General features: G+C 41.8%; 1 protein-coding gene across 1 annotated transcript in view; it reads left to right on the top strand.

The window, feature by feature from the left end:
• Positions 1-3020: 3020 nt before the first annotated feature.
• Positions 3021-26361, top strand: part of RNF216 (ring finger protein 216) — a 73083-nt gene continuing 49742 nt past the window's right edge. Inside the window, exons 1-13 of the mRNA XM_085309360.1 lie at positions 3021-3045; positions 9697-9825; positions 11041-11174; positions 12648-13496; positions 15221-15297; positions 18924-19026; positions 19963-20127; positions 21120-21234; positions 21513-21652; positions 22399-22449; positions 23517-23654; positions 24787-24935; positions 25428-25506. Of these exons, the coding sequence (XP_085165486.1) occupies positions 9759-9825; positions 11041-11174; positions 12648-13496; positions 15221-15297; positions 18924-19026; positions 19963-20127; positions 21120-21234; positions 21513-21652; positions 22399-22449; positions 23517-23654; positions 24787-24935; positions 25428-25506 (2067 nt within the window). The 5' untranslated portion in view covers positions 3021-3045; positions 9697-9758. The remainder of the gene's footprint in view (positions 3046-9696; positions 9826-11040; positions 11175-12647; positions 13497-15220; positions 15298-18923; positions 19027-19962; positions 20128-21119; positions 21235-21512; positions 21653-22398; positions 22450-23516; positions 23655-24786; positions 24936-25427; positions 25507-26361) is intronic.

Below are 26361 nucleotides of genomic sequence, written 5' to 3'. Positions count from 1 at the left end.
ATAGGCAGCTTTTATATGCTTTCTAGCAAGCATCAGTACAGTGTTGAGCAGAGACTTAGCTACTGCACATGTGTTCTGAGGTTTCTGTCTGTATTTCGCTTTAGTACTTAAGGCAGTTCAACTTATTTCATTGCAAAGTGAACTTGGTCTGTTGCCTTAGCATGGCTCTGACCTGGCTCTTGGCCTATCCAGGCCTCTCAGCTGAGTGTGTGAGAGCGTCTTGCCAAGCCGGTGCCTGATCTTGGACTAGGAGCTTGGATAGTTTGAGTGCTAATTATGCCTAGGCTGTGGTTATACAGTGTAAGCTGTAAGATTTTTTCCCCCTGCGTGCAGTTTATTTTAGCATCTTATTTTTATTCTCCTAGTTATGCCACAGTTGATGTGGGAAAAGAGATGATATCTGATTCAAATCCTACAAGACGATTTCCAGGGCTTTTGGTTTTTAAAGCTGGACCAATTCCTGGCAGAGCTCAGTATGAGAAGAGCTGATGAGCCATGCTGTGGGAACATGGACTATCTTGAGCAGGTATTGCAGGGAACCTCTTAATGTGAAGCCACGGCTTTGGGTTATCACTGGTGACCTTTGAAATTATGATGGGCACAGATTGGTTCAAATGTGGCTCAAAAAGGTACAGCTGTAACAAATAGGATATGTAACCTGTGAACCTTCTCATCTGGAAGCTCCTAATTCTGGGATATTTGACATCTATACACTGCAGAAGAAAGATTAGTAGCAAGCTTAACTTTTTGCTTGTAAAAGTACTGTGCAAATTGACACAAACCTTCCTTCCTTTTTCCTAAAATGGGCTACTGCAGTAAGTGATTCTCCCCCCTGCCTTCCTTTTTGCCGCCTCAAGGTCAAGTCCTCCTGGTTACTGCTGTCAGCAGCTCTTTGAAATGTGGTGAGGTATTTGCAGACTTCAGCCATCTTTGAAAGCAAAACTTCTTGTGATGTGTTTAGGTCCCTTCAAAAAAAAAAACAAAACAAAAAACAACAAAAAACAACCATCTTCCAGGTTTGTTCCTGGTACTTATGGCTTTTCTGGATCATAGCTTTACAAGTACAGCACGTACAAGTACAAAGCTTAGATCTTTGTTTCCAGAGTTGGTCTGCTGAGTAGCAACTTAACATCTAGGATACTAAAATAAGCTGTCAGACTCTGAATTTGAAGTCATCTGGCTGTTACTGCAACTAAAACTGCCTCTTTGTGCCTTCTAGCCCTCTTGACTTTGGTCTAGTCAGTCACTTGCTGCTATTTTTAATAGTAGTTTGCCAGTTGTGCTGCCTATCTCTCCTTGTTCTTGGTGTCCTTTGCAAACACAGCTGACAGCAAACCAGGCTACTAGTTGCTCATCCATTTGAGTGTCAGTACTGTAGCATGTTAGGGTTACTCTAACCAGCAACCTTATTCTTTTCTTTTGATTCTTCTCCAATGAAAAACTGCACTAAGACAATAACCTAAGGTTCCTGAAGACATACATCAAACTTGTTATTTAACAAAATGCAGCCTTTCAAGTAGTTTTTTCCTTGTTCTCTTAAACCTTTTTAAAGTGACACTCAGTATTTCCTAAAAAGAAGAGGATAAAACAAAAAAAAAACCTAAATTTGAAGAGGAAATACTGTGTCCCTTGCTCCTGGAGGATGATATGAAGTATAAGTAATAAAGAGGAGCAGTCTCAACTCTCTTCTCGAGCAAGTAGGTCATCTATTTTGCTCTTTCCTGAGGGGTCTAGAGGTTGATAGGGAAGAGAAGCCTATTGGAATTAACAGTAGGTAAGGCACTGCYGAGTAGGTGTAGTGCCTGATGGTCCGTGGCGTTTTCAGACACCAGTGGGCTTAATGGTGTTCTTCAAACATCATTTGGGCTAGAAAACCAGAAGTGAAACTTGCTCTGGAAGTGGCAAAGCTGCAAATCACATGATTTCACATGTTCTTCAGTTTGTCTCCACCCTTATACCACAAAATCAGAACAGTTACTTAAAATGATGTCATGGGAGATAGCCAGGAGCTGTTTCTGGGGCCTGAAGAGTTTGGTTTTGTGTGTATGTATTGTCATAGTCAAGTGCTGAGATTCCAGTATCTGAACCATTCCTCTATCAGGAAATGCCAAGCTGGCACCTATTTTTCTAATGCTTGAGGGGAGGGAGGCTTTGGATTTTGGGGGATACCACTGCATGGTCTTGTACAAGCTAGAAGTCYGAGGCAGATAGAAAAGCACCCTTTACAGCCTTTACAGAGGCTCCTGCTCTGTCTTGAATTTTCATTTTGCTCTGAAAATAAGTAACTCAAAGCAATGGCATTAGCCCTCTTTCCAGCCATACTTCAACTTAACTCTTCCTTTCTCAGGACTGCGTTTGATATGGTGGGTGGCAAATGACTAAAGCTCCCACCCCTTTTGACCTGAGCATGCTTTTTYTGCGTACAAAAGAACTAGCAGTCTCAAGCTAGTCAGGGGGATGGGACAGTAGTAACCTGTGTTACCTAGCAAAAGAACTGAGGGTGGGTATAGAAAGACTCTGAGACTCCTAGCTGTTGAACTTGCTGACAGAAATCAGGAAGTTGCTTGAAAGCATCAGAAATTTTCAATTTCAAGCTGGATTAGTAGTAGTTCTAGAAGATGGATCTACCTGCTTCTACAGTCACAGCTTGGAAAATAAATGTACCTGTTCTTAAAMAATCTTATCTTTTAGAGAACAGCTCACAAATTGCAGAAATTGTTTAATACTAGGAAATCTAATACCACTCCAAGTGGCTAGCTGAGTTAAAACTGGACAGATTTATTTTTTCTTGTACTTAAAATATTAATAGATATAAGAAGAGTGGAGGTAGAACACTTCCAAGAATTATGATTAAGTGATACTCTCACCATAATGGAATGAAGAACTTCAAGTTGGCTGGAAGTGTTTTGAAAATACAGACAGTCAAGATATTTCCTGGAAATTGTAAGCTGATCTGCAAAATAGAAAAGCTTAATCAGTGATTTGGATTCAAGTCATCCATAAAAATCGGCTSTCAGCTGCTCCTGCCTAACCAACTTTCATTGGGTAAGCAATGACATTACATATAAATATATATATATATATATAAAAATATATGTAGCTCTGGTCCTGTTAGTTTTGTATCTCATGTTAATCTGTCAAAATGCCTTACACTGGGTTCTTGGTAGCGCTAATTACCGAGGAGCAATTAAAAATATAGCCTTGTTCAGAAGATCTCTGTAGTGCAGAGATCCTTGTTCTAGCCACAAGCAGGCTTTTAGTGAAATGGGATGAGCACAGCTCCRTACTGATGAGCTTATATTTGGCTTTTTGGCAATGAAGTCGTAACCAAGCACTCTGTGGTTACCAAAAGACCTTCCTTCCATCAACAGCATGCTTTGGAGGAAGGGGCATTGCTCACTTGCACACATTTCACAGTGCGACTGTGATTCTTGGGTAAGAGAGGATGAGAAATAGACTGTTGCCTGATCACAAAAGTTGTGATTACTGCCAGAGAAACTTGAAGATCCCCCTCCTGTCCATCTTCGTTGTCCAACCTGGAGCAATACTTCTGAAGCCAGTTACAGTGCTGGAGTAGCTGCAGAAGTAGCCAAAGATGTTCTAAAATTATCTGAAAAAATGCATGCTTTGGTTCTTGTTTGTGTACAGGGAGGTAAACCTTCAATTTTGATTTACTGTGTGTGTTATTRGGGTGAGTTAGTGTTTTATGATTTGTTGCCTCTCTTCTGGTGTAATGAAACCAATTCTCTAGCATGCTTTATACTGTAGAACCATTGTGCTGCTCTTCTGCTGGGGCCAAAATTATTCACCTCTGCATTTATTCCTTGCTTTTCGTCAGATCATCCGGGAATCCTGCTCTCCCCTTCTCCGAGGGCGAACATGTCTGTCTTTAAAATCCTTTGTTAACCTAAGCTGATCGCTAATGCGTTGTGCAATGCTTAGGAAGCGGCTTAAAAGTTATAAGCCAATTCTGTTATTAAATGATCTTCTGGTGTGTTGTGTAATGTTGTTCCTCTTCAGAAAATGCAACAGGCCTGAAAATTGGTGTCTGAGCTGCATAGGTGCAGTGATCTTMAGTTTACACCCTTTCCGTGCTCCTAAGAAGAGCTTTTGTGAGACTTTTGGAGCCAATAGTACCGTTCCCCTAGCAGTGAGCCGAACGGCTGCTGGAAGCCGGGTGGTCTTGCCTGCAAGCCTCTGCCCGCGCGCTCGTGTRTCTTGGAGGATGGGGCAAGGCTTTTGGGCCGGGGCCAATGTTTTCTTTTTGGCGTGGCTTCCTCCTTTTGCTTAAGCTGTAAGTGGGCTCCTGTACAAACCTGTTCGGTGGAAGCTGTTGCAGGTACACATCTCAGCCTCTGGCTTTGTTCTTTTGAAAGGTGTGATGTGGTGGTGGTAACTGCCTYGCAAATAGGACTTGTTTGTGCAACAGCGTTTCTTGTCGGGGTTATGATCAGGGGATTTCTAACTTTCAGTTAGGATGATGCTGCTTAATGTGATCAACTGCTGTTAAACTCTCTCTGCTTTTGCTAGTGGCTGTTATATGGAGCAGTGCCTAGCAAGTTGTGAACCCTCTGAAAAGTCTYTGAAATGCTTGACAAGCTGGTTTATTTTGCTGTTTTTAAGAGCTGAGTTTTTGCTTTTTCACATTGCTAGTTGTCACAAACCATGCATTATTTAAGTAGCTTCTCTTTAATTTAACAGCTTGAAACCAGCCCAAAATTTACCTTGCTCCCAGGCTACTAGAARACAAGTTAACTGCCTGCAGGCAGAAAGTGAGGATTGAAGCTCTTTTCTCAGTGTAGGTGAGCGGTGGTGGTGGTGGTGYTGTATGGAGGGGAAGAGACTAAAACATGTCATGATTTGATGTCACTGACATAGCTTAAGTTGCTGCTCTCCCCCCCCCCATTTTGGTTGTGATTTTTAGTCTGCTGCCTTCCTTGCAGTGCTTTCTGTTTAGTCCTGTTGCCTTGAGCTTCTTTGAGAAAAGAGCCCTTTGGTGTCTAGTCCAATCTTGGGTACTTGGGAGTTCAAGATTTCAAATGTTATATGCAGGGAAAAAAAAATAAATTCCCTGGGAGGGAAATCTCTCCCAACCTGTCCCTTTAATTTCTATTGCCATCCAAAGATACTCATTCTGACACAAATGTAAGGTAGAAGGAGGGCATTTGAGTTCTGCTCCAATTACTGTGGTGAAGAAACTCCTGCGGATACCAGGAGTTTAAATATATGCACAGTACAGACACTTGCTATTTTTAGGTTGGACTAAAAATATGTAATATGATGGTTAGGGATTTTTTTTTTTGCAGGTTTCAGGAATCTTTGTTTTTAAGCAATCTGTGCAACAGAGATCCTGCTTGAACTATTAGCAATAGATTCTTCAACTCATAGCAGTTATTAGGGCAGTGACTTTGTAGGATATACTACTTTTTCTGTGAGAACCTTGCTTGGAAAGTACCTGGGACTTGCACTGTCAGTCTGAGATCTAGTAAGTTCAGAGAAGTTGCACAAGTCTCTGAYGGTCCATGATCTTTTTTAACCCCCCAGTAACTATTCTGTTAATGAGTTTTTCTCCTCAAGTTTCTGTAAGAAAGACCTGCCACAAAGTATTTTGCTGCCTGTGCAGTGAAATGATTTGGATRTGCAAATCATGAATATATGAAGTTATCTGGAAGATGATGAGAGAACTTAGTAGAATTCTGTCTTCAGCTGTGTTCTTTATGGTGCTGTCAGCAACTACCTTCAGAGTCATGCTAAGAATTTTGTATTATCCTGTTACCCTACAGATACTCAAGTCCCAAATCCCATTCAGAGTGTTGTAGTGTTGGTGGGAGTTCTTAAGAAAAGAATTGCTTGCCAAGCATGTGTCTGCATGCTGTCAGATCTGTTCTTCTTAAAAGAAGGGGGGGGAAGCGTTATAGTTTTTGTTTGTATCTTATACTTGACTATATTGCAAAGAAGGTGGTAGTAGCGTTGGAGCTTAGTTATAGGTAGCCTTATTTTTCAACTATAAATAGGCTCTAGCATCACTGAGGTAGTGTAAAGGGTGTGGGATAACTTCTTTCCATCTGCTTTGCTTGCTTCTTATGCTGTTTATGTAGGGCAAGACCCTAGGGTAGCTTTGATCTTGTTACCATGCGATCTCTGTGGCCCAAATATTATAAACATGAATAAACTTAATTTATGCTACTAGATGGAACTGGCCCATGCTTTACGGATATTTGTTTAAATGTGAACTCCCTATTGAGTATTGACAAAATGAATTACTAGCTCTCTGTGAAAGCTTGGCTTTTACCTTCTCATACTAGTGCTTTATAGGCTGCTTCATTCTTTTTAATGCAATGTGTTTTTGAAAGTAGTAGTACATTACCCGTTCCTTCCAGGTTTTGCTTTTACATTACTTTGCCTGTATATTACAGTTAGTGCTATTTATTACGTTCCTGCCTTTAAACCACTGTGAATCTTTTGGTGAGGTACGCTTCTTTTCCTTCTACAAGGTGGTAGACTATCTACTTAAATTTCACTTCAGATTATTTCCTATACCTTTTTTGACATTCAAGGTTGAATTGTGCGAGTTCCTTTCTAGATGAACCAAGACTTGCTAATGGAGAATACTATCTTTATAGTAGTCTTACAGCTTATCAATTGCTTTTGGATCTGAACGGCAGTGGTTTAGCTGCCACTGGGCAAAGCACCAAGTGAGCTGTTTGATATCAATTTGGAAAAAGACTTTTGGTGGCTCTGCTAAGAATTTCTASTGCTGAACCCGTTCCTTCCTGCCCCTGCTGAATTCTGCTTACACTTTGCGTGCCCCCATAGGAGGCAGAGTCCATACCACCTTGTTTTGCTCAGTAAATTCAGGTGGGCACCTGTCTAGCTCCTGCTGTCTATGCTGTTTGATGGTGCAAGGACAAATTTGTGGCCTTTGCATACATACTTGTTCCTCTCCAACCAATCTCAAGAGTGATCCTTCACCATTTGACAGCTTAAGCATTGGAATTTGCCTGCCAAACGATTCCTTCATCAACTGAGAGCTTGCATGAAAGCAGCTGAGATGAGGCAGTTGCTAGCTATGCAGAACCTGCTGCTTGTTGCAAAGAATGCTTTGTGGGACCAACTTGCCTTCAAGCAGAAATGGTTGGCGTGGATACACTTGATTGGATCTTGAGAGGCTTGGGTGCTATTCCTGGCTTTGCTTCTAGCCAGCTCAGTGACCTTGGCCACACTGTTYCTTTCTGTGCTTCCATTTCTCCATCTTCTAAATGGCAAGAACAATATCGATACTGTTTTCTAAAGTGCTTGGAGGAATGTGGATGAAAAAAAACATGCTCTACAGGACTAGGTGATAGCTATGCACAAGTACCAGGAAAAATGGACCTATAKTGTTTTATATGGATGTGACCTATGAAAAGGGCAATGTTTTCTCCAAGTATGCTTGTAATTATCCAGCTGCTGAGCTGCTGCTCTGGTGSCTCTGCAGTGCGAGAACAGTGCTTTTGTACCATTCTGGCAAAAGACATTTTTTTCCTTGATTGTAAGAAGATGCAGAAGCTGAAAAACCTAGTGGAAATGATGTAAAACTCYTGAAGTCTGGCTGTTGAGTAGCATACTTACTAAAAAGCAACAACATCCCATGATACTCTAAGGACTGCTTACTGGAAACTGGGTCTTCTCGTGAGGTTTTGGGACTTTGAATGTAGGAGTAGTGGCACATTTGTTAAAATGGTGGTTAAGGAGACCTCTCAATGTCTCCAGTCCAGCCTCCCTCTTAAAGCAGGACTACTGCCCGTGCTGGGACCAGATGAGCTGCAGCTTTTTCTAGTCAAGCTTTGAAAACCACTAGGATGGAGGTTCTGCAGTGTAAAGGGAGCATACTTCAGGTACTGAACCATGCTGCTGGCACCCTTTATATGTGTCCAGCGAGTGCCCTGCAGATGTGAAAAYGCTGCTGCCTTGCTCGTTCATCCTGGTGCATGCAGTGAGAGGCTCTGGGACCAGGTCTGGGCACTACTCTGCGGGGGGATATGTTTTCCTACCTAGAGACTGGCTAGGTTGCTGYTGTTACTGTGCAGAGTGTGCTTATGTGAAGTATGGTTTTAGTTTTGGCTTTTTCTAAATAAATGTTTTGTATATATTAGATTATATATTTATATATTGTATTAAAATATTTCTAAGGTGGTAGTGATTACTAACTCCTGGTGTTGTGTATGTATCTACTATGCTTTTAAATAGATTTTTTTTTTTCATCTTGCTCTCCTAGCTGCAAATCCTGTTCCCTGCAGAGGAGGTTAGGTAGAATTATTGAGGAGGAATTTGTGCTGCTGTTATGGACTAGCTAACAGGATTTTATGGCGGACTTGCCACTTTCTTCTGACTTCTGCATCAGTAAATATTTCATAATGCCAATATCGTGCTCTAGTAATGAGACAAATACTTCTCTATAAAAAGGTGTCCTTTAGTGTTCCAGTGATCAAATTGTGCTCGGAGTTCATGAATATATTCAACTYTTCTGTGCTGGTGGGCACCAAGAGCTAGAGGCTGACAGAGCATAAAATGGAAACCTATTGTGTGGATTGAAATGRTTCCTCTGATCTCCTAATCCTGTTCTGGAGCCTCCAGCTAGCACATTGTGTCTGTCCAAGAACAGGTGGTAGCAGAAAATTTTGGTTCCAAATGCTCTGTCCTGCGAAGGAACTTGATCCCTGTTGTGCTGTCTTTTAAATTTGGGAGCAGATGTGGCATATCTTGGAATTTAGAGCAAAACCTCATTGAAGAGGGAATGTCTCATAAATCAGGGAGGACTCATGGTTAAAGTAGCAGATGTTGGCAAGAAAGTGTGTTCTGTAGATGTGACTTGTAACTCTGTTTAAAGCAGTAACAGAAACATGCACTTATGCATTGACATGTCAGGGGATGCAGCTTCTTTCTGRAGCATTAATAGCATGAACGTTGCTGGAAGTGAGCTGCAAAGCCTCTCTGACCCCTCTGAAGCTGTCTCCGTTTGGCAGGCCCACAAGGGAATTCAGAGTTTGATAAAATAGTCTCTCCATTGAGTAGCTTGTTATTTTACAATTCAACTTCTCATTAGTCAGGCTTGCAGGTCTCACTGACTGTTCACCTTGATGCTAATGTTAGCATTTCTTGCATACTAATGTGACATGGCTTGCTTCCTGATGTTGCATGCAACAGGGGATGGTTGTTAATGACACAGTCTGAGATGCAAACTTGTACGGTGTCGCCCTGTGACAGCTCAGGCACCTGGCTTGTGCTTTTCTCACCAGCAGATGGTGGCAGAAACACCACTATGCGAGTTGATGCATCGGGCTTTTGACCTCTTGGGAACCGGGAGAGGGTTCTGGTATGCAGAACGTAGAGGGTTTGAATCCCAGCTGGATGAAGTGCATCTCCTCCCTTCCTGCGACTGTGTAGCTATAAGCGTCTTCATGTTTTCTCCATAAGAACCTTCTAGGCCTGTTTGCACTCTTCAGTCATGCTGTCCTAACTATGAGAATAGAAAATTGAAATATGTCTTTCTAGGCACTGACAACTTATTTAGGAAGAATATTGTCTTGGAGAGGCTGCRCTGGGAAAGCCATGAGAATTCCAATGATGCTCTAGTGACTGAGTCTTGGAAAGGCCCAATTAGAATGTCATTAAATCTGCGTTGCTATCTTCATTATTTTTCATTTTGTCTTCTAGTTCCTCTTGCTACCCTGATTGTCATGCCTGGACATTGATGCTTCTGGGTGCAGCAGTTTAAAATGGCAGAGAGAGGTGGGAATGAAGAAGTAATTCACTTGAACAGTTTCCGTAGCCACAGAGGGAAAGGTGAGTACTGATCTGTGCGTATTTCCAAAACTCTGTTAACAAGCAGTAGAATTGAAAGATATTAAACTAGGAAGTGGTGTTAATGGGAAAGTGTTAGCAGTCTGTTTTGCTGTGTCGTGTAATGCTCTGTTATGCCTTATTTTCTGTAGGYAGTTCTGAAGTCTGTCATTTTATACTGACACTTGAAATACTTTGTTCTGCCCTCTTGTTTCTTGGTTGCTTTAAGGCACACAGGTAAACTCTTGGAAATACCAAAGCCTTGTAGAGATATTCCAGCTGATTTGAGGGCCACATTATGTTTCAGCATCGTAAGGGCCTCAGAGGAAAGAGGCAGGCTTTGTGCTCGTATCCTARTAAGACTGTTAAGCATTGGCACTTGTTCCTCCATGAGTGGAATTCAGAACGATGCTTTCTCTGTATGCCTGAGGGATGGTAAATGAATACTCCAAAGCTGTGAATACTTAAACCTATTGAGYGATACAGTTGTGTGTTGGTTTACCGTACAGTTATTAAAGTGTGAACCAAAACACTGTCTCAAATTAGAGGCAAGGCATGGGTATATGCTGTCTACTCAGCCCAGGAGCACTGTTTGACTGGAGCTTCTGAGTTCCAGAAGCTCTGTTCATTAGCATCTATATTTCTCTCTTGACAAGCCATGAGAAAGTTTGTCATCTTAATAACAGGGTATCTGTTGCAGCCACAGCAAGGGGCTCTATCGCTGTCTTGCATAAGGTACTCATGCAAGGTCACATGCTTTCGGAAGAGGCCAGATTGCACTGGAGACATTACCTCTCCTCTTGACCACACTGCAAATGTTAATAAAATGTGTAAACATTAAGATACTGGAAGTTCATGATTTCTCTGCAAAAATTAGTAGGTGCTCTGTACCTGGCTTACTGGAAATAGCTTTTGCAGTAGCTTGATTCCTTCTCTAGTCTGGGATAGCAGAATCTCTGGGCAGTATTAATTAGTGAATGTTTTCAAGCATATGGTGTTGCTTGAGCTATAGTTTGTGCAGGTCTTTCCCTCAGTGGGCTGAGGAACATGGGAGTGGCTGTAATGCAAGTTGTAGAGGAGCCAGTGACCTTTGAGCACTTCACTGTTGCTCAAATGCAAATGTAAAGATAGCTTTTGTCAAATGCCTCAGTGCTTTTTGCTGTGTAACTTCAACTGTGTACCTTTAGCAAACAGTTAACTTCACCTGCCTTACTACAGACTGGATAAACCATAGAGACGAAGGTCTTATCACGATATCAGATTCCTCCGATGAAGAATTACCTTTGTTGCTGGAAACATCAGCCCAGCAGCGGCGTGAAGATGATGATGATGATGTAGTCATCTTGGCGGAGGTGAACCTTCATTTTTGTACATTTTGCTGCTTTATCTGTTGCTTTTATAGCTAGTTTTTGTGCAGCTATTCTCAGAGTCCTGTCCAGTTACAGTAGTTTACTTGGGATGTCTGAAATGAATGTTAAAATGTTAAAAGGGGAAATCTAGATTGGTAAATTACATTCCATTTTAAATTTATGCTTAAGGAAGGCTCTAGCTTCCATAAAATTATCTTACCCTAGGAAGATGGAGCGTAGTCTGCTTGGGCTGCTGCTGTAGTTAATGAGACTCTTGCTTGGCTGATAGTAGCAAACATCTTGTCTGCTATTTCCAATAAGCTTTTGTCCTCAATGCTGATCCAGAGCAGTCTTGTGTGGGTGTCTAACCACTCATTCTTTGGGTGTGTAATGGAGTAGGTTGAAAAGCAATTGTCTTCTCTTGCATACTGCTTTCATGTGGGCATTTGCAATAAAGCAGTTGTTACATTGCTAGTTCATATTCTGATTTACTGCATATGGCCTGCAGCCATGTCCTAAGCATGTCTAACCTCTCATAGTAGAAAGTTTGATTCTTTAAATTTCACTTTTCCCCAGAATTAGAGCTTCAGAGGTAGCACTGGCACTTTCCAAACTGTTCAGTAACTGATGTGGTAAAGACCTATAAAGTCAAAGTGACTGCAAGAAGCTGAAAGATTTTAAACAATACATTTTTGATGTTCTAAAATGTGTGTCTTCAAACAAGCCTTGTTTAATCCCATATTCTTTGTTTTGCTGTTCTACTTGGATTTTTGGGATGTTGCAAAGATTTGAATTGTAGTTTTACAAAGCCAGTGTGCTTGACAAACCTATGCTTTTTCCTACCAGCACAGTCACACAGGATGGTGAGGTGTTTCAGCTTATGCTGATGATTTCTGCTATCTAATTTCACATTCAAGCTATATGAGGAATATATTTGAATTCTCCATTGATGTAGCAAGAGGCATTGAGAAAATGAATTGTTAAACTGGCCTTTTTTTAATTATAAAAGGTAACAGACTTTTCAAAACCTATTCATTTAGAGAAGTCTTAGCCTGCCAGAAGTAGGAAGAAGGCTAGAGATTACCATTTTGAGCTTTAGTTCCTGCTACTTGTTTAAATGAGTTGAGATGCAAGTACAATATCAGCTAGTTCCTACTGCCAAGAATATTTCACTGGGAGTGAAGTTGAAGTGGAAGTTGGGGTAAGTTCAGGAAACTATTCCAGTCTGAAAGTCCTGTGCATCCTCAGTTTGCTAAATATTCTCTGCTGTTAGCGCTTGGATGGGCCAAGGATGGGGTAAAACTGATCAGGATTCAATTACATAAAGATGTGTAGATTGCAGCTTTTTGCGCAGTGTTGAATGGACTTTTCATTTACCTCCTATCAGAAATTTGATCAGATGCAAAAGATCGGAGTAAGGACCCTGATGTGCAGAAAAGAACTCCCTCTGCCTACTCTTGTCTGTCTTCTTTTCAGACCCCAAAGCATCAGCAGCTGCTGCGTCCTAATGTCATCAGACCTGCTGCTCAGTGGCAGGGTGTGAACACTGTAGGAGAAGGAGGATCTAAAGGTGCTGTAGGGCCCTTGAGGAGCATATATCTGCAAGATGAGATCTCAACTCTACTATGCCAGAGAGACCAGTATAATCATATAGTGGAGAGCAGTGCTGGACCGAGCAGGGATGAGAATATGAACCTTGCCTTGCAGCAGCCTGGACCCTCTGAGCCTAATGGCTCCAGATTTGAAATTAAGAGCAACCAGGAGCCTGGACCAAATTTGTTTCCAGCAATAAAGACAAGTCCACAGCTTGTTAACAAGGGTGTCATTAATCTGGAGAAAGCAGACCTTCCACCACAAGCAGAGGAAAAGGTGGAAGACGACCTTGAGCCAGAGGTCTTACAGAATTTCAGAGGAACAGCTGCTGCAACCTCTGCGGGTGGACAGGTGATCCAAGAAAATAGCCAGTTGGATCACCCGTATGTCCAGCTTTCGGAAAGYGAGCCACGTGCTGTGTTAAATGGCTGTGCTCCTCAGCAAGGCCAGCCTGAAGCAGACCCAGGATCTCTGAGGGCTTATGGAGAAGAGGCTCCTGGGCCAGCCTTCCCCAGACCTGAACCACAGCAAGATGGGATTCCAGGTCCTGCTTCACCTCAGCCAGCTCATCCACCAGAAGAAACAAGAAGTCAGCAGGCAGCAATGGACAATGAACAGCCAGGTCCAGCGTTCCCTGGACAGGGCTTGCATGAACTTGGCTCTGGTAATGTGCCAGAACAAGGAGCTGCTGGACAGGACCAAGACCTCACTGCACTGCTCATCAGAGAGACTGTAAGTATTCCCACATGCTTGCCTTCAATGTGCACATTGTTTTCAGACCTTTTTTTTTTAAGGTATGTAGCGTTTCATGTGCTCAAAGCACAGCTTTATTGACTTCAGCCACAAATCCTCTGTGTTCAGCCAAGTATTGGAGGAACAAGCAATGAACTGTCTTGGAGAAGCTTGGTTTGAAGGACTAACCTGTTCTGTGGCAGAAGCAAGGAGGGGATGTGAACCATGAGGGCACTGTTTAGTTTAGGGCTGGCTGTGGATCTAGGGAATTTAGCAGAACTGATTGCAGGGTTTCAAGGGCACAGTGAGGAAAAATGAGTCTTCTAATGGTTTGTTTGCAGCTCTGCTCTCAGAAGCTACTTTCCTCCCAGTTATACTTTTTTTTTGTCTGTCTGATCGCTAACTCAAGTTTGTGCAGCTGGTTTAGAAATGGATTTAGAACTAAATGGGTAAAACTGAGACAYTAAATGCAGGTGGAACGGGAAAATAGAGAAAGTTTAGGGACACATTGTTGGGGGCTATGACCACTTCCAGCTGGCTCTCCCAGCTGGCTCTCCCAGCCAGAGCAGTCTGGACCATGGTCATGTAAAGGCCACCATAGTTCAGGGCTAATTTTCCTTGCAGTGTGGATTTCAAAGCAGTAGCTCTAAGGGGACATGGGATAGGCAGAGTAAAGATTGTTTAAATCCCCCATACACATGTGCTCTCACATCCACCAGGTTAGATGATTTCCAGCTGTGCATGTGCTAGTTTGCACAGAGGGGCTGTAGCTACAACTACTGAATGACAAAGGCAGGCAATCCTYACCTTTGGTACAGTCACAAACATGAGTAATGTGATGTGTGTACTGTGGTAATGCCTTGTCTGCTGTTCTCCCCTCTCCTCCAGAGCCCCGGCTTCCTCTTGATTGTTAGACAGGAAAGGTCTTTCCTTGTTTAGGGAAAATTATTCCTTAAGGCATCAAGTGTGAAGATCTGTATCTTAATTCTCCCCTGAAGTCATTTCTATCCCATTCTATTTGTGAAAATTGAGGCTGAGAAAGTACTTTTGTTCTTATTCTCAAAGTAGTAGCCTAAAAAAAAATTTCTTCTCTTCTTGAGTAAAAGTTGATCTGTGACTGGCTCTGGTAAGATGGACAAATAGTCTTGTGTTACCAGAATTGATTTACAACCTGATCGGTTCAGTCTTGCAAAGCAATATATCACCTGGCACAATCAACTGCAATACCTGTGTAGAAGCCCAAGGAGCAGAGGGCACCCCTTTGCTGCTCTTACCATGTGGCCAGTGCTGGGAGGGCTTTACAGAATGTCAAAGATTTGATTCCCCCACCCCACCCCAGTCTCATCACCAGTGTGACTGGTTGCTTTGAATGGGTATATGTGCTTTTTTTTTTCCTGCGTTGAAATGTTGTCTTTCAGCAGACAATCTGAAACTCCTTAGTCCTCTGAAGGTAAATATTAGCTCTGCTTGTGTATTAGATCACATCTGTATGTCTGCTGCTTCTGTCTATCCTGAATTGCTTATCAAGCCAGCATCACTATCAGCATTCCTGTGAGAAAGAGCTGTTAATAGTCCTTCTGYGGAGGGAAGGAGAGCCAGCGGATTGCAGTATCCATGGTGGCTGGGTATACCTGGTCCCTTGGAACCTGTTCTGGCCCCTGTTGTTAGGTTGTGCTGCACAGCTCCTCTAATACCTACATAACCTTTAGCTTTTCCTGCTGTAGGAAGCAAGATTCCCTGATGTGAAGAAGGAGTATATTGAAGAGCTAATCAGCCTCAAGAACTGCTATGACTTAAATGTGTAAGTATAGAGCTCAGGGCCAGAGCGTTCGTACAGCAGTCTGGCTGTAATCACTTCCACTGCTCCTCTTGCTAGTGCTGCTGTTTCACAGCGTACGAAGGGTGGTAGCGCCAAAGAGCATAGATTTTTTTTTTTTCTATCCAATGAAGCTCTTTCTAAAGTAACACTTAGTTCTTKGACTTTGTAATTCTGCCATCACACTTAAGTTTCTCTGCTCTTGTTGAGGTAATTTGCAAATGCTGTTTCTGGTCATTTGATTATTTAAGGATGTCACACACTTCCCCTAACTATTGCTAGGTTCCGCAGGATAAGATACTGACATGACTTGTTTTATAAAACATAGTTCAGAGGTGGGTTGGTGAGTTCTCAATCGGGGAAAAACAGATTCCTGCCTCTTTCATTTGGCTTTTGCTTTCCAGGCAAAGCTGACACCATACTGGACTCCATTTGATGCATGATGCTGTTCTTATCCCCTTTGCTCAATCAAGTAGCAGTGGTACTGTTGACTTTTCTTTCAAGTCACTTTTTGCAGTTAGCGCRAATGTATTTCAAGAGATTCTAGATGCATGATTCTAGATAGCTGCTGATGGACTGATTTTGATAAAGTTAAGCAGAAATGTGAGCTGGGGAAGGAAGTAAGCAGTAGAAAAAGCTTAAGAACTGTCACTTTCCCAAGTGTGCTACCAGCTCAAGAAGCCCCCAGTGTTAGCAATCAGTATGTGATATGCCTGTGAATCATGTTAGAATCAAAAAAAAAAAAAAAAAAAAAGCAGCCATTAACCTTAATAGTAAGTTCTGTCATCTGTCTACCCTTTTGGATAAAGCTTGCATGTTTGCAGAGTGAAACTTGTGTACTGTGGCACCAGCAAATGCTTGGGAGGGAGTTATCTGAAGAAAATTACTCTTGACTTACCTGATATTAGGTGGTTTTTCCTCTCTCTATAGCTATTGCTGCTATCTGAAACATGCTGAAACTAGTTATATGATATGAGAATGAAGAATAGGTGTTGGTTAGTATTCACTCCAACTTGTATGAATCTGAATCCCTTTGCAGATAACTAGGGCACTAGTTAAGYGATACTGAAGTATGTGAGGCTTACAGTTATTTCTTGGACCATAAATAAGTTAACTGGCAGAGAACTAAGGATGAGCCCATCCATTGGGCCTTGATTTCCAATTTGCTACCTTTGTCTGTTATAAAGTTGTTATGAAGCCTTCAGAGCAGGACTTGTGAAGAAATTAAAATCTTACGGAAAGTGAGATTTCACATGCAAGTCTATTCCCTGCAATGGTGGCCTGTTTAATATGAGAAACTTTTGGATGCCTGCACTGTGTGCTTGATACGCTGAAGACTGGTTGCTTATATTGGGACTGTAGAAAACTGCTAGGGCTGTAGGGTGATTGGGCCATGACATCCTCACACAGATGGTGTAGAAAAACTCATTAGTGTATGCTGCAGGGATCCAGGAAAGCCTGATAGAATTAAATCCCTGTATCAGCTTCTGTAAGTCTTAATATGTTCCTTCCTTTCTTGCTCCTGAAATCCTCCCTTCTATTGTGCACCACAGAACCACTGGGATGAAAAGGCACTTACAGGCTTCCCTCTAGGCCATCTACAGTGTCTGCTCAGTGGTGCATTGCACATTTACTGGGCGATAGAGGCTTCTTCCCCATATTTTCATTTCCTTAACCAAACTATCTTTTGAGTTGTCACTGCATCTTTTGTATTGGAATAAATAGGTCAAAACACTGGTAAGCCTAGCTGGCAGGATCTCTCTGATGTCTGTGGTATGTCAAGCTGAATCAGGCTTGAAATATAATAAATAAGGGTGGTTGGGTTTGGACAGGGATGAGGCTTTTAACTGGCTCTGTGTCCTGTGGTGCAGATATTAATGAACAGTGCCGCAAGCGTGCGTGCACTGCACACTGGGACGCGCTTAACTAATTGTCGGACGTATTGAAGGTTAACGTCTCTGAAAATCCTCACCACTGAAATGGCAACTTGCAGAGTAGTTCAAATGTATTCCGACTGTGCCGCAGCTGAAACCCTTACATTTGAGGTCCTTGAAGTTCTGATTTTGCTGGATTAGAACAGTTACCCTTTACAAAAGGGGAGGGGGGGGAGGCTGGATGCTATTAAATGCCAAGATATTTTGTTGTTTTTCAGAAATGGTTGTCTTTAAAACCTTCCACTGGTGTGAAAGATAAGATGTGAGAACTCCTCTTAGCAGGGTATCATCTATTCAGCTTTTGTGTGCAGAAGCATTCACATTCAGTCAAAAGCTTCTGGCTCAATATGTCAATACCTGATTAAACAAAAAGAAATGCCTCTGCTTTGAATGTAAAAGCAGGGCTGAAGTAATTGTGCTGTGATAGTGGGTTAATGCTTCAAGGCAGTTCAGATTTCTTAATTAAGGACTGATTTCTGACATCAGGAATGTAAATTAGCAGCAATTATGTCTTTGCTCCTTCTAGCACCTTTTCATTCAGAAAGTTTTACAAATGGTAATTGCTCCTCATAGCTTCTTTCAGAAGGGTATTTTCCTCAGCTGRGGAAACTGAGGAACAGCTTATGTGACTTGATCCAACTAGCACAGCTGGTTGGTGACAGAGTTGAGAATAAGCTGTGAAAGTCTGATTCAAATAGGCTACAACAAACTTTCCCCTTCAAAAGGGCTTCTGAAGTATCTGTAGAGCTCTGGCAATGCCCGTATCCTTAAACTACRTGCTAGAGTCTCCTCTATGCTGAAAAGCTCTAAGCTAAACCTAACTGACAAAGTGTGTGTGTGTGTCTGGACTTTTCTGTGATTRGACCTCAGCTATGCTGGATTTAGAGGGTAGTAAGCATGTAATTTTCAGCTTAATTGTTTTTTAAGTACTGTTCCAGCTAGGGCAGTTTCTAGTGGGTTGGATAATGCCTGTCTGATTTCAAGCCTTATTACAATAAACCTGTGTTGAGAATGCATACTGTATATGAACCCAGTTTAAACATGTTTTTATCTCAACTTTAATATGAAAGTAGATGAAGACTGGAACTTAATTAAAATTTGAATCTGTAATCCATCCAGGATGACATTAGCCTTTCACAGGTTTTGTGGGAGGTATTAAGCTTATTCTTCCAAGGGTACACTTAAATTAGCTGCAATAGATGTCAGCTGTGTTTGAGTTAATGCTGCTACTCTGACTGTTCTTTTGTATGGTCTTCATAATGTTAATTCCAGAGTAGCAGAAAGTTGGTACACGTTGACTCTTAATCATGCCAGATTTGGCTTGCACTCAAAGGAGGTGGTACTTTCCATGGATTACTCATTGATGGATGAGTAGGGAAGTGAACCAGTTTCCCCATTGACATAGGATAGKAGTAGCTCGCCCATACAAACTTCTGTTATATAAATGTCACTGTTGAAATACAAATCTATTTGCTTCTCCTTTTACAGTCATACAGCAGATCATTCTTTACCGAATTTTGAGTTGTTTAGCTTCAGTTTGCTCTAGCCTGTGACCTCTTAGTTCTCACAGGACAGGCTCTAACTTGCCTGCCCAGCCTCTCAGTTGTAGAATACTAAACTTAGTGAGGAATGAACTGGAGCTCTCAACCCCTCATGTAACTATATTTATCTTTTCAGACTTTGTAACTTTCTCCTGGAAAATCCAGATTACCCAAAGAAAGAAGGCAGAGTGGTATTAAATCCCAGCAGCAGCCTGCTTGCCAGCCAAGATGAGACAAAGGCAAGTGAGAAAGCCTCATCTATAGTGTGCTTCCCACTAAGTGTGTTCAACCTGAGCTGATCTTGGGATGTTTTGTTCTRTTAGTGTGTATTTGTGGAGTGCCTAACTGAATGGGACTGTTGCAGGAGGCCTCTGGGTGCATTTAAACTGATGTTAAATAACTAATAAGTGTTATGTGTTGCTTACAAGCAACAAGTTGCTCTAAGTATGACTTCAAGACTCTGTTTTGCTACTGTAGAGCTAGCTTTACCTTATTTGGTTTTCTTCCTTCAGCCAGTCCCTGTTTCCTGTCTGCTTGTTGGCTGTCTCTCATYTGGAGTGTTCATTTTGGTCACTGTTGTCCTTCTGTTGCATGAAGTAGACTTGGACATCAAGTCTCTTGTGTGGGATTTAGGCGTTGCTTTTTGCCTCTTGAGAATCTCCCTATAGTTTTTCCCCCTTCCCCCCCCTGCCCCACCAATATCTCTGACAAAGACTTTTTTCCCAGAGATGCTTTCTTTGAGTAAATTGAAATGGCTGTATGTGACTTGAGATGCAGACACTAAATACTTCTTTCTGCTCTGGAAAGTATCCCTCAAACGTGAGCTGGTGAAGCTCTTCACCCTTTACAGTAACACAAGACAGTGAGAAGAGGATGTATTTGTGTAGCCACACTCAAATGGCTTTAAGCTGCTTGGTGTAGATTCTGCTAGGAGCAGAGCTGCAGAGTGGTGTAGCTTGAGGCAGGTTACCTGCACAAATGTGTGTACTGTGAGCYTCACATGCCGTGCTGTGCTCTAAGCTTATGCTTGGGTATGTGTTCAGAACAAGTGCCATGTAACTTGTTTTGTGAGGTCTGGTAGAAGTTCTGACTGGTGAAAGATGGGTTGTTTGGGGTGCTTTCTGTCTGTAGAAGCCTTTTTATATCCTCTATTGTCTCTTGCATTTTCTTCTCAGGTGCCTAAAGTGGACTACTTTGACTTTTCTAAACTTGCCCCACTTGATCAGCGGTGCTTTATTCAAGCAGCTGACCTCCTTATGGCAGACTTCAAAATGCTGAGCAGCCAGGACATTAAGTGGGCACTACACGAACTCAAAGGACACTATGCAATCACGCGAAAGGTTCTTCAATTCAAATCTATCTTTTTACTAGTAATCTCTGCTTGTCTRTGGAGAAGAGCAATGTCATGTCTCTTGCCTTACTGCACCATCTGCTTTTGTGTGTGGCTGTATTTTTAAAATCTGCCTTTCCTTTCAAAAAGTATTTGATGTCCATTTAGTGAAGAGACTTGTAAAATTTACCAGCCACAAAAAGTTTTGTTTTGCTGTCCTAGGAGAGTTAGGAGGCACTAGCTAATTGATGGTGAGTCATGCATTAAACTGAGGAATGCTCCTGTACTTTGCTGAAGGGGAGCATAATTGCTAGTAATGCCTAGACTAGCCAAGTCTTAAGGCTACGCATARTTGAAGAAGAACCAAGAATCTCACTGGCCTGCTCCTCATTCTTATGATTTTTCAAAATAAATCATATATTCCTTGTAAATTGTCACTGTAATGGAGCCGCAAAGAAACTTGTTCTCAAGTACCAACAAGCTAAATGTGAATGCTGTCTTAAATTGTTGACCTGGAGCTACTCTTCTGATATGCTTCTCTTGCTTAAGCATCTTTCCAAGACTTAACTTTAAAAAGCAAAAATAAAGGGCAAGGTGGTGTTCTTTTTTTCTATTTGAGTGATTGATTGTTGAGTAGCTGAATTGAGCAAAAGCAGGTGCTTCTAGCTCTAAACCTTCAGAAAAGAAGCTTCAAAAAAAATTGAGCTTTTTTTATCAAAATGGACGCTGGCTGTATTAGAGATAAGCTGAGCTGTTGCAAAGCATCATTCAACTCTGCCTGCACAACAGATGGCTCTTTTATGAATTTATAACAATCATTTCATAAACAAAGCAACAGGATGGATAAAGAGAGGTAGACCTGCCTGTATAGGGTGTTTRGCTTTCCTATTTCTAAATTGATCTCATGCACAAGTTTTTATGCGGTGCTTTAATTTAACATGTTTATCTCTGCTTTCTCCCAGAGAGCAGGAAGGATTTATGTGCCTGTATGTTGTTTTCTAGGCCTTTTCTGATGCCATCAAGAAATGGCAGGAGCTGTCACCAGAAACCAGTGGGAAAAGAAAAAGGAGGAAAGAAATGAATCAATTTTCATATATAGATTTCAAATTTGAGCAAGGTAAATACCAACTGGTATGTGTGATGCTCTCTGCATGCATACTGTAAGCAGAGCTGGCTTGCAGCAGAAAGTGCTGCTGTTGGAAAGGACTGTGGTCCCATCTACCTCTGTCATTGTCTAGCATCTGTTTTGAAGATGCTCTTCACTAGTGCATCTGCTTGCTACAGTGCTGTTTGAGATGCTGAAGTTATCTAGCTGGTAGTRTGTAGAGGAGGAAGGGTTTAAGCTTTGTTCTTGCTGCCCTATCTGATTTCATTATACCTTTAACTCTACTTTAGGTGATGTGAAAATTGAGAAGCGGATGTTCTTCCTGGAGAACAAGAGACGACACTGGAGGTCCTATGACCGCCTCTCACTTCTCCCACCAGTGCTACTGGAACAGGAATTCTATGAGCAGAAAGTTAAAGAGATGGCGGAGGTGAGTGGGAGGAGCTGCTTTGATCTCAAGGCAAATGATTTCAGCTACTGCAGAGGTCTTGGCTTGAAGCATGGAAATTTGTCTCTTTTGGAAGTCAAATGCTGAACAAAATGTTGAATAACTGATGGCTTTTGACTCTTAACTATTAACACTTTGAAAAATGAGTTACTTGAGGGGGAAAGCCAAGCAAGGAATTCTGTATTTACTTAATATTTACCTGTCACTTTTGTGGCTGAAAAGCTTCTATGTATCTGCTAATATTGATTTGTAGTCTATGATAAAACACCTTTCTGGGCTTTTTTTTCCCCGTACATTAATGAGTTCTTTCCTGTAATAAGTAGTAGTTGCCTCTTCTGCTTTTAGGATTGTAATTACTTCTCAGAGTTGGTGGTTAATAACAACTAGACTCAAAGCAAACCAGCCACTCATGGCAGACCAGCTRATGTTCCTTGAGGCTTTCTCTGGAGAGACCTATTGAGTGGGAGCTTGCCTGCCCATAGAAACGTGAACTAATGGCCCTCCATAATCCAGAACTTGGTTCTTTGTTTTGCTGCCTTTACTTCTGCAGTCTATTTTAGCTGAATTGTAAATAGCTTAATGGATTGGAAGGCCAGACTGAATGATATTGTAGGCAGATGGTGTGCCTTTTATGGTGGCTTGTAAATCTTGAGATAATGTAAAATGTTTAGAGGATGGAATTTGGTTTATCCATTCTACAAATACAGATGCATATATTTCTCTTACAGCATGCGGACTTTCTTCTTGCTCTGCAGATGAACGAGGAACAGTATCAGAAGGTCAGTATTGACAGTGTGGTTCCCAGAGTTCAGTTTATGTATAGARACTATTTTGCACTTACTACTTTGCTGACTTCTGGCATAGAGTTTGTTTTCTGAAGGGCTGCATTTGCACTATGCTACTCTTTGCTGAGCTGGCAGAACCTACATAGTATGTGTTGGCTGGCTTTTCTAAAAGGTAGACAAGAGCTGAGTCCAGCAAGGCAGTATTGATGGATGCAATGATCTGTCAGCTGTTGCTTGTATCTTTACTGGCCAGAACAAAAACTGTGATAGAATTGTAGCAGTTTTGCTCTTACTATCCACATTATGGCTGTTTAAAACAGGTTTGCTGTTTTTGGAGCGCTGCCAGTGGAAAGGCCTTTCTCCTTTGCAGAAAGGACCACTTTTTTWAAAAAAAAAGACTGAAAAGTAAGCCTTTCCCTTTAAATGAAGAGAAGGATATGAGTTCAGCAGCTGAGGGTTACCCTTCCCTTTTTCAATGCCTATTTTTCTTCTGACTTTGGAGATGTCAGTGTTGTGAAGAAGCAGGCATACTTGCTCTTAATGACAAGCTTCTGTCTCTGCAGTGAAGAAGTCAAGGCAGACTCTCGAGACAAATTGGTAAATCTTCCTTTAGAAGGCAACAGATCTAATCTTGTTTTTTCCCTACGTGAATTGTGCATATTCTCTGCTGCTTCCTTGCAAGCACAGTTTCCCTAACCCAAGATAGTTCTCTGCCTGTGAGCTGAGAATTAGCCAAACATGATGTGTTCTTCAGGGGGCTGGGGGGAAGAGGGAGAGGAGAGGGGAATCTATCATGGAGAACATGTACATGTTAAGTTACTTAAAACTGAGTTTCTGGGTTTGCTTTCTCATGGTGAGTTTCAACTACAAAGAAGATATCTAATAGAATAATGTATATCTGTAGCTCACTTGTTTTTCTTATAATTAATGCTCATTTTTTAAATGAATTAGTTGTATGTACCCACATCATTGCATTCTTATTTTCAGCAGAGCGTGTTGGTATCTTGCTTTAGCTATTGATTTTTTTTTTTGATGCTGTTAATACCCGTTTATGGCTGCAGGATGGTCAGATGATAGAGTGCCGCTGCTGTTAYGGGGAGTTTGCATTTGAAGAGCTAACGCAGTGTGCAGATGGTCACTTGTTCTGCAAGGAGTGCCTAATTAAATATGCTCAGGAGGCAGTCTTTGGCTCTGGGAAGGTAAGGGTTTTCCACCTGAAAACGGGGAAATGAGTAGATAGCTGTTGGAAGATTATATTGCTATTTGCAGAGCGTTGTTGCTGAAACCAGATGTAACTGCACTTCCTAGGAAGTATTTGAATGGAATAGAGTCCAAAAATCCAAATCTGACAAGTCTGTCTCACCATCAAATGATTAGCTAAGAGCTTCACAATGGGGTCTTTGAATRGGGTTTTTGTCTTGCTGACCTCTAACTTGCTCCATTCTTACCAACTTTTAATGGATTATTAGGAAAATGTTTTACAATGTTCATAGTAACAACTTGCACTTGTTTGGTTTTGATTTACTAATTAATAAACCAATTCTGTGCTTTCCGTGAATGGTATCTGTACAGAGAAAAGTGCTTATCTCTGACTGGGCCAGTCTCTTCCTAGCTAAAGGCTTGTTCTTCATAAATTCCTTGTGATCTCAACTTAATTTGGGATCAGTTCCTCTACAAGACTACTAACCTTCTCAGTCTCTGATAAAAATGCTGATGCTGATGATCACTAGGACATGATTACTGGAGCTGGTCCAAATGGTAAGGAGCAGTAGTTAGCAGTTATTCTGATACTTAGCTGTAAGGAGCAGTAGTTAGCAGTTATTCTGATACTTAGCTGAGCTATAAACGAGTTATTAACCTGCTGTGAGGTATGTGTGCTCCTTGGCCTTGAGCCATGATCATCAAACTTCAGGGTAATTTTGGGGGGATACTCTAGGATCTGTATTTCATGTAACCCTATAAACTGACAGCTGTAGTTAATATGAGTGTATCACCAAGAACAGAATATTCTGTTTGTGATCATGGTGCAGCTCTCAGAACGTGCAGTGGTAACAGGCTGCTTTGTGGTCACAGAGGCTTTGGAGCAAGTAAACTGTAATCCCAGCTATCAGCTTCATGCCCAGTGCTTTTCTGAGGCCTGATTTAGCTGATTAACTAGCGTTGTTCGTATCATAGCAAGCCCCTACTCTGTTCTCTGGCAGTCATCTGCTGATTTAAGCTCTCTTCTCTATAAGCAAAGCTCTGACTGTATTTGGAAAAGATCAGGGTACTGAGTAGTCTTGTTTGTCACTAGAAATACACTGAAACTGARTGCTCTCCTTCCAATTGTAGTCAGAGCTCAGCTGCATGGAAGGGAGTTGCACGTGTTCGTTCCCCACCAGCGAGCTGGAGAAGGTGCTTCCAGAGAACATCCTTCGTAAATACTACGAGCGGAAAGCGGAGGAGGAGGTGGCTGCTGCCTGTGCAGATGAGCTTGTCAGGTAAGTCTCTAATGCAGGGTACACAAGTCAGAATGGATGAACTGGAGGAAATCCTGTACTTTGTAGAAAACTGTCCTCCAGAACCCTAAATGTGTGCTGACTATGGGGCAGGTAGCTGTCAGAGCCCCCTTTTAATTTAGGGCTTCTACTTTCCTCTGACTGTTCTTGTTTAACACAGTCTGCCTTCCTTTGACTAGGAGCAGATTAAAATTCAGGAAGGCTGACTTCCCTCATCACTTGCCATCCTTGTGCTGATCCTCTAGATTACATGGTCAAAAGCAGTGCTGAGCGTATCATATTTTGATTGCAAACATGGAAGTGATCGAAAAAATATGAGCAAAAAGACCRTAGTCGGCAAATCCTTGTGACAGGCGTTTGGCTGGCAGCCTTATTAACAGCCACATAGCTATCTGACTAAATCCACTTTCTGCAAAGATTTGTTTGGCATTGTGTTTGCTTGGCTTATTAATAGCATATTTTTCTGGGCTGCAGGTGTCCATTCTGTAATTTTCCAGCTCTACTGGACAATGATGTGAAGCGGTTCAGCTGTCCAAATCCTCGCTGCAGAAAGGTAATTGGGTCACACTTGCCATCACACTTCTCTGGAGAGTTGGGCTGGAGAGCTAGAAGGACAACTAGCTTCCTAGCAGCAGGTGAATGAACATCTGATGTGGCTGCATGGGACAGCAAAGTGCTTGCTGGATACTGTTGATGTTTGGTAAAGTTGTGTGCTGGACTGATTTATTTCAGGGCACTAATACGGACGTGGTGACCCACTTTCATGTGGCAGACTTGGAAGGCATTGGCCAAAAATAAGTCTATAAATGCCTTATGTTGCTGTTTTGCATGCACAGAAGTGCTTTAGGTGAACAGGGAGCAGGGTGTTTAAAAGGCACGGAAACAAATTGTAATCTGTTATCTAATAAATTCTGGAGAACAAGCTGAAAAAACCCTCGTCTGCTATCCTTAGCAGAATTTGGCATGTTGCATTTTTTCTCTTGCCACTGTTTGAATACAGATTCAGCTGGTAGTAAATAAAATTTGTTTGAAGAGCTTGCTTAAATATGCCCCTCTGAAGGCCAGAAAATCTTTGTGCTTTTCAAGTTTGCTAATAGCCATAACAGAAGAATCGTCAGGTTCAATGGCTGGGCAGAATGGGGAACTTGCTGCTGCTACTTCTACGTGTTTATTTTTCTGCAGAACAGATGGTATAGAAATGTTTTGCAGTCTCCTGAACGTGTATTTAAAACCTGCTTACATCTGGTGCTGGTGAGTTGAGGCTGACATACTATCAGTGCTTAGCACTAGTACTGTGGGGCATCTTGCATAACTTTAGCCACAGCAGTGAATTCTCATGCAATGTTCAGAGCTGCCTATTCCTCAGCAGAGACTTCTGTTAATCACAAATTTTTTGAATGCACAGACT

The sequence above is a fragment of the Rhea americana genome, unplaced genomic scaffold (assembly GCF_003343005.1).
Source record: "Rhea americana isolate MKP2758 unplaced genomic scaffold, rheAme1 scaffold_297, whole genome shotgun sequence".
NCBI classification, from domain to species: Eukaryota; Metazoa; Chordata; class Aves; order Rheiformes; family Rheidae; genus Rhea; species Rhea americana.
The sequence above is the reverse complement of the archived record's forward strand: the minus strand, read 5'-3'. Positions and strand labels throughout refer to the sequence as shown.